The sequence below is a fragment of the Ursus arctos genome, unplaced genomic scaffold, assembly GCF_023065955.2.
Source record: "Ursus arctos isolate Adak ecotype North America unplaced genomic scaffold, UrsArc2.0 scaffold_2, whole genome shotgun sequence".
NCBI classification, from domain to species: domain Eukaryota; kingdom Metazoa; phylum Chordata; class Mammalia; order Carnivora; family Ursidae; genus Ursus; species Ursus arctos.
The window spans coordinates 54,230,486-54,239,075 of NW_026622874.1; the positions used below are offsets into that span (position 1 = coordinate 54,230,486).

General features: G+C 41.4%; 1 protein-coding gene across 1 annotated transcript in view; it reads right to left on the bottom strand.

Moving 5' to 3' along the window:
* SLC30A10 (solute carrier family 30 member 10) overlaps positions 1–5,578 on the bottom strand; it is a 32,042-nt gene extending 26,464 nt beyond the window's left edge. Inside the window, exon 1 of the mRNA XM_044390671.3 lies at positions 5,059–5,578. Coding sequence (XP_044246606.1) covers positions 5,059–5,506 — 448 coding nt within the window. The 5' untranslated portion in view covers positions 5,507–5,578. The remainder of the gene's footprint in view (positions 1–5,058) is intronic.
* Between the last annotated feature and the right edge of the window lie 3,012 nt (positions 5,579–8,590).

Sequence of the window (8,590 nt, forward strand, 5' to 3'; positions counted from 1 at the left end):
CAAGATACATGTTTTGTGTGGTTTTCCGGGACCAGTGACGGATCTGTATTGATCAAATGTATAAGTAACAGCAAATAATTATGAGTGTTGACCAGGGATAAGTTGGGCTGCCAATCGTGGTTGTGGAGTAGAGCAAGGGACTTGTCTGCACAAGGGTCTTCCTAATACTTCGTTCATTGCCTGTCCCTTCAGCCCTTGGACAATCACTACCAACCACCACCACCAGGTGCTACGCTGAGCAGTTCACACACAACAGTGTAATTTCATCCTCACAACACCCTTATGAGATAGATACTACCCATTTTACAGATGGAGAAACTGAGGCTTAGAAAGTTTGAGTAACTTTCTGGAGGTCACTCAGCTACTGGAATTGGGATTCACTTTACGGTGTATCAACTCGCACTTTTTGACATGCTATTTTGTGATTATTGCCAAGTGATTTTTCACTGTTTTTCTTTTCTTGGTGAAGCAGAATAGGGCCTTTAATTGAGGGCCTAGATTCAGCCTTGTAATTTCTTTGTAACTCTACCGTGGACTACCTATATGACAGTGGATCTGACTCTCAGCCTGTTTTCTTGTCTGCAAATGAAAACAGCAAATACTGTCTCATAATCCATATGATTCCCCAATTCAGTGCAATACATTCTATTTCTTTCATAAAACATACAGTTCTCCAAACATATGCCCACAGTGCTGTGACTATTGTCTGTATGCTTTCCAAGTGCCTGACACCCCACGGATGTCAACAAACACTGGGTTTTCATTAAAATTTAACCCAGATATTGGTCAGGGCAGCCTCTGTATGTTAGGAGAAAATGGCTAAGAACAAGGAGCTGCTTTATCCTCTTTTCTTTCTTCAGCTGAATTTGACTTCACAAATGTGAAATAGCTCCTCTGTTTCACTCTTCAGTTAATCTTCCTTACTCACTCCCTAGAACTGACCCAGAGCCCTGTCACTGGGCAACCGGAGAGGCCAGGGGCTCCCCAAGGTGCCGCAAGCAGACGGAAGGAGATGTAGAGTACATTAAGCATCTACCGTGGGACAGATGCTGTGGGCTGTGACAGGCGTGTGTGTACTTATCACTGAACCCTCATGTGGAAGTTAATTGTTCAAAACCCGAGACAGTGCTTGGAAAACAACGGTGTCAGATACGGACAAATGGCAAAGTACCAGCTTCTGGGAATTAAGCATGATCCTTAAAATTATGTGATAATTATTGCAAACTTCCTATCATTCCAACCCTGCCTCTGAACGATTTGGGGAACCCATACCTAGAAAAGCTTCCCCTTTCTAGTGTGAAAAGCTGTGTTCGATTGTGCAGTTTCTGCCCTCTTGGTGACTGTGTGGTATTTGCTACTGGGAGGGAGGAAGCAGATTCCCTCTTGAACCTCCTGAAACTCTCAGGGCCTTGCTTACTTTGCCTGTCTCTGGACTGAATTTGCTCTACGAAGAAAGGAAACCAGATTTGCTTTCAGGGTCTACAAGGCTGTCCAGGTGAAAGGCTCCCATCAGGCTAGAGTCCTAACTAGTACTGACTAGTTTAGACTAGGAGCTGGGGAGAGCAGCCAGTCAGCAGTGTGTTAAAACCTTCTGCGACCAGGAATTTTGTGGATTACTATGCTGTAATTGCCTCTAGTGATTTGGTTGGAGAAACATATTGGCCACGGAGGTGGCAATAAAGAGAGGGACAGGGACAGGGAGGGTGGAAGGAGGAGGGGGAGGGAGAGAGAAAGAGAGAAAAAGGAAGAAAGAAAATGAACACAATTTGGACTCAAAAACAATTCAAGTAACTTCAAAGGCAAGGCATTTTGTAAAAATGGAATAAAATGAAACAGCAGAGATTTCAGATATAAATTTGTCACCTATACATTGTATAAATTGTAAGCCTGATCTAGCCCCGGCAGAGCTGCACAGAATTGTCTCTGGTTTAAAATAAAGGCCAATGTACATAAAGGTATCTATCTGTTCAAGTACCAGGCAAGGCCGTACAGAGTTCTATTTGTTATATTTTTTAAAAAACACAATCATGAAATAATCAAAAATAAAATACAAACATAAAAGACAATGTGAAAGTCAAGGAAAATCAAGTAAACAAGGAGTAGGAAGAAACATAAACAAAGCACATTTAGTCTAGAGAAGGAAAATCCTTGGTGTCACGTATCTCCTGGGATCTGAATCCACATGCTGTTTTAACCCCCCGCCATTTCTGCAAACACACACGTAGCCACTCACATTTCAGACTTTCCCTCTCGTTTGTTTTTTCTTTCATGCTTGAGATTTCTGCTTTTTTCATTTGGCCTTTTACTTTAGCCAAAACCACCTGCCTCCCCTATCATTTTTCATGCAGGGATGGACTCACGCTGGCGAGGGATGGACCCAGAGCTTCCAAGCTCCTTCATCTCAGCTGAATCTTCTACACGTTCCTTTCGCCCAGAGCTTTTTGTTTTGTTTGTTTGTTTAATTCTGGCTCCATCTGTCTGATCCTCCAACTTCTCTTACTCCATGAATCCCAGGGATGTTTTAAGTCTTAGCCGTATAGACAGTCTATTCTGTTCATATTTAATTTAAAGTTAGTGGTCTCATTTTTTACTTTCTTATGACGTCAAACATCAGATGTAACTGGTATCAATTTCCACATCGGACGGATCAAACAGAATGAGTTAAAGATCCACAGAACCAGGAGAGACCGCAGGCTTGCTCAGTAAACTCTCTCTCTGGCTGCAGATCTCACAGAAGTACTGATGGGTTATCTTGGTTTTGATCACTAAACCAGGAGGTACCACGGAGCTACAAGTTAGGGGTCTAGACACATAGAAAGTCTTTATCCTAATACATTAGGATATAATAATGATCTGTTAGGTCAAATCTTCTGAAGTCAAGAGTCATTTTCTTTCAGATTGTATACCTCCTGGTATAAATTGATATGTACGGATTAATCACATTTCTTCTTGAAACAGAAGACAATTAAAATTAGGTTAATGTCAGTGTACAAGATTCATCCAAAAGTTTACTTTAAACTTATTTAAGTGATGGGAAAGATATCAAAATGTATGTTTTAGTAAAAGTGCTAAATACCTAACTCAAGAGATAATGTAAAGAAGCTAAGTAGCTGTGCTAAAATTACTTGGAGTGTTTCAACATTCTGAAATTTCTAATAGAATAATGCAATACCAAAAGCTACCAAAATAAAGTGAACATAAAATATGTATCTTAAAACATCAGCTGTACGTGTGTATCTAACACTACACTTGGGTAGTTAAAATAGCAACCTGAAGAGCATCCGACCCTTTAAAAGAAGAGAGAGATTCTGGAATTAAGGCAACAGAAACTGATATGGTCAAGGTGAAATATTTGTCTTAAGCCTCTTTTTGTCATCTTAGCATGGACGTAGACATTGGAAAGCACCACTTCCCAAACAAGACCTGAACTAAGACCTATCTGATAACTCAATTTATAAAAATAAAATTACAGTTGTCCATCAATTTTCATACTGGTCGAAAAAGTTAAACCCTTTGCCTAAATTGCCTTTGCTCTATGCAGGTGTAGATCACGTCTGAAACATTATGGCAAGTTCAGTGATGGCAACAGTTCCACTGCCCATACTAATCATTTGCCTGAAATCCTCTTCCTTGCCTTGAAATTATACTTAGCAATAAGAAATAAATATTTGTCTTATATCAAATATGTGATTTTTATAATCTGGGATCTCAAGTAATAATTTCTACACGATGACTGATGGAAACAAGGTTTAAGGTCTCAAATTAAGTCATTATTATCTTTTCAAAAGATGAGGCTTTCATTGATTCATTAAATCGAATAAAGATATAGGTTCTAGTGTCTTCTTTGTTCCCTTTATAGTTAATACGTACTATAAGTGCTCTCATAACATGCATTCTACCAATAGGAAAATTCAGACGGAGATTGGATCAAGGACTGGACGCAGCTGACACAATTTATGGTGGTAGCAAAGACAGAAGGAATACAATGAAAAATGCAAACTTAGAGCTAAGGCTCCCCAGGCTTAGTAGTAGAGCACCCCTACTAGTGAGCATCAAATAAGAAGTATGTTAAAATTTCTTAGAATCCAGATGAGCAATTAGAATTCAATGCTACTGGATTATTACGTAATTCAAAGTCTTGCATTTTGTTTTTTTAAAAAACAAGAGTTACTCTTTACCAAGTGCCTGTTAAGGGCTGAACACGTAGGATCTCACTTGGTTCTTCCTACCTCCGTATTACCTGTGGGCAGACAGTCTAGGTGGGCTAACTCTACTGCTGGCCTGTGGTAGAGCCATGATTTGAACCTGGTCTGTTCATGCGATGGGTCTGGATATTTCTCTCTTCTGCAAGAAGAAACATGTTTCCATCTCTTAATTTATCTTATGAATTTATTACTTTAGATTTATTGTTCTCTTCCAAGATTTAACTCCATCTTTTGACAGATGACCCAGTACACTGGGTACCCACCTAAATGTTCACATGTAAATAGTTTTCCTTTTTCTCAAATAGGATGGATGCATACAATAAATAAGTACAAATATTTCCATCTTATAAAGAACTAAGTTCAGTAGATCATCTCCTTTATTTTTTCTCTGTTTTATGTAAACTCGTCCAATATATATTCCTAAGAGTTTCTCAGCCTAGCCACTTGTTTGACACTTTGCTTGATATCAGCTGGTTAGGTAGTCTAGTATTCTTTTGAACATATTTTATGGAAAAACTAAAATATTATTTTTAAATTCAAACACAGCCATGTCGCATCTGGCCACTAATTAAATGAGACTGTTTTCAATGCCACATCCGCTTCCTTTCAAATGGCTCCCTTCGTGGCCCTGCTCAGTACCTTTACCCCCCCTCTACCTCTCTGAACACCTTCCATTCCTGGTGACTAAAAATTAAAGAAGACCCCTCCGCACAAGATGGAAGCTGCCCCACCGCCCCACTGGCTCACAAGGAACTTTGGACTGGAGGCAATTCCTTTGAGAAAGATCTTCTGGAAAGTCACAGACCAGACAAGAGGCCGACCAAATCTGCTACCACATCTGAGGACTCTTTACCTGTTTCGGGGTCCTCCAGGGGCCCGTGTGCCGTGCAGTAACAGCAGTCCAAGATGACATAGTTAAGGACATTGAAGAACAGCCCGATAATTCCAGCACTGAGAACCAACAGGGGCTCCTCCGTCTTCTGGGGACTAATATACCTCTTGACAGCTTCAACCAGGATGCTGAACATCAGAGCCACGGCGAAAATGGAGTTGCCAAAGGCTCCCACCACGTCCGCCCGGAGAAAGCCGAAAGTGCTCTTCCTATGCTGTGTTATGCTGCTGACCCGCACGCCAAACAAAGCTATGATCATGGACACAAAGTGGGAGAGGACGGCGAAGGCATCGGAGGCCAAGGAGAGGGAGTTGCCGATGTGGGCAACCACGAGTTCCACCACAAAGAGGAGGATGCTCACGACGCACATGAGGATTAACCGGAAGCTCCTGCCTGAGTATCGCCCCATGGTGCCCGGCTCTCGGCTGTCCCTCGGCCTCTCCTGGGAAGGCCGAGCTGGTAGGGGAGCAAGCTACAGATTTAGTTGTTATGACTCCTGGATAAGTCTCCCCTTCAGACTTTCAGCACTTGTCATATTTGGAAATCACCTTTTATGGGCTGCTATAAAGCCATAAAACAGTTTAAAGGGCAATTAAGCAAGAAATGTCACACGGGCTGGGACCTGTGGAAACTGAAGACACTGGCTTCAGATGCAGACTCAAGGGGTTTTTTGGTTTGTTTATTGTGTGTTTCATTACAAAAGCCAAGAGCCTCATGTCTTTGAATCATGCAGAAGCCCATCTGTGGCTTCGGCCTTTCCAGGCTTGGTGTGTGCAGCAGCTACTCTGGTGAGAGAGCCATTCGACATGAACGTCATGTCTTGTCTACCCGCTGGGTAAATACTTTTAATTCTGTTAAGTGCATGGAACAGGGAACACTTCTAGGGGGTCACTAATCCACAGATCAGAGCTACAATAAGTAAAAGGCAAAGATGGAGCTAGGGTGGTTTTTCAAATGCCTTGTCCATTGATCTGGAATAAACAAGCACCCTTCTTCCAAACATTCTCCATAAAGAAGACAAGAAAAACATTCCTCATGTTCAGAAAAGATAAAGCACCTTTAAACTGAAGATTTAACCCCAGTTAGTTTCAGGAAGAAAGCCAAATTATCATAAGTCGAATTAGCTGATGCAAGGAAATTTTTTGTTTGTTTGTTTTTAATCTTATCATCTGTCGCTTATAAACCATAAAGATTTACTAGGTCCAATATCTAAAGCAGCAGCGGCCTCTATTGTTTTGACTAGACTGCCTACAGTCAATTCTTCGCAGAAATATAGACTGAAATTACTATACCCAATCTTTTCTGAAATTAAAGTCTGACTGTGATGGTTAATTTTATGTGTCAAATTGACTGGGACACCAGGTGCTCAAGACATCTGGTCAAACGTCATTCTGAGTGCTGCTGTGAGGGTGTTTTTTGGAGGACATTGGTATTTCGGTAGACTGGGCACAGTAGATTGCTGTCCCTGATGAGGATAAGCCTCATCCGTTCAGTTGAAGGCCTGGACAGAACAAAATGGCTGACCCTCCAGCAAGTAAGAGAGAATTCCTCCTGCTGACTACCTTCAATCTAAGGCACTAGCCTTCTCCTGCCTTCACGCTTACACCAAAACATCAGTTCTTCCTGGGTCCCTAGCCTGTGGTCTTTCAGACAGAAACTACAACATCGACTCCCCTGGTTCTTGAGCTTGCTGACTCACCTTGTAGATCTTGGGACTTCTCAACCTCCATAATTGTATGAGCCGATTCCTTATAATAAATATTTCTGTTTATATACACATCCTATTGGTTTTATTCATCTGGAGAACCCTACTATACTGCCTTTGACTAAAACCTGACAACTGCCATCCAGCCCTTATAATTTCCTCAGCATCTCAGAAATGATCTCCAGTTCAGCTGATGTTGTAACAGTGAGACTTCTGATACAACCAGATGGTGCAAATCCCTGCACTCAGACTATCCCACTCATCGATTCATGCAACGAAGACTAAGTTCCTACATGTCAAACATGGTCCTAGACCCTGGGGAGACAGCAGTGAATAAAACAGAGAAAAGTCTCTGTCCTCAAGAGGCTTACTTACATTCTAGTGGGGGAGAGAGAGAATTAACAAATTAATCATGAAATGTATTGGATATTTGATGGTAATAAGCATTATGGACACAAATGAAGCAGAGAAGAGGAGTACAGTGTTGACATGGGGTGGAGGTATTATTTTAAATAAAGTGGTCAGGGAAGATGTGACTGAGATGTTCTTGAGTACAGAGCTGAAGGACGTAAGAAACCGAGCCATGGAGATGCGTGAAAGAAGTTCTTTCTGTGCAGAGGAAGCAGTGAGCATGGGAAAATCAAGGAGCATCAAAGGAGCTCAGTCTGGTTGGAGAGGAGTGACTGAGGGAGAGAAACAGCCTGTGAGGTCTGAGAGGTGATGGTGGGAGGGGAACAATCAGGTGGGGTCCTAAGCCTGGACAGCAGAAGAACGACAAGATCTAACATACATCTTAAAAGACTCTTTGGATCCTGTGTTGAGATTAGAGGCAAGCAGAGGCACAGGTCTGGAGGCGACTGCAATGATCTGAACAAAAGGCTGGTGACTTAGACCAGGTGGGAAGAGGGAACATCCAGGCAGAACAGGCCACATAATGCAAGGCCTTTGGTATGAAATGAAAAAACAAGACCTTTTGTTGAAAAATTATTAAGAAATTTTAAACGATATAGTCAGTATGAGAAACAGTATGCCAGTTCCTCAAAAAATTAAAAATAGAATTGCTGTTTGATCCATTAATTCTACTTCCTGGTATGTATCCAAAAGAGTTGAATGCAGGGTCTCAAGGAGATATCTACACACTCACGTTCATAGCAGCATATTCCCAATAGGGAAGAACGGGAAGAAACCCAAGTGTCCACTGACAGATGGAAGGAGAAACAACATGTGGTATGTATATGTATACATGTGTATACATGCATACATGTGTACATACAATGGAATATTATCCCACCTTAAAAAGGAAGGGAATTCTGACGCATGCTACTACATAGACGGAAATTGAGGACACTATGCTGGGTGAAATAAGCAGGCACAAGAAGACAAAGATTGTATAATTCCACTTACATCAGCTACTTATCTAAAGTAGTCAAATTCCTAGAAGCAGAAAGTTAGAACAGTAGTTGCAGGGGGCTGAGAGGACGGGGACCTTGTTTAATGAGTACAGCTTCTATTTGGCAAGATGAAGAAGTTTTGCTAATTGGTTACCCAAAAATGCAAATATACTTAATACTGAAGCATACACTTAAAAACGGTTAGCATGATAAATTTTGTCATTCTAGCACAATTAAAGATTTTTTAAATTATTATTAAGAATTTCAGGACGGGGACACCTGGGTGGCTCAGTCGGTTAAGCCTCTGACTCTTGATTTTGTCTCAGGTCTTGATCTCAGGATTGTGAAATGGAGTCCCACATCGGGCTCCACGCTCAGCACGGAGTTGGCTGTATTA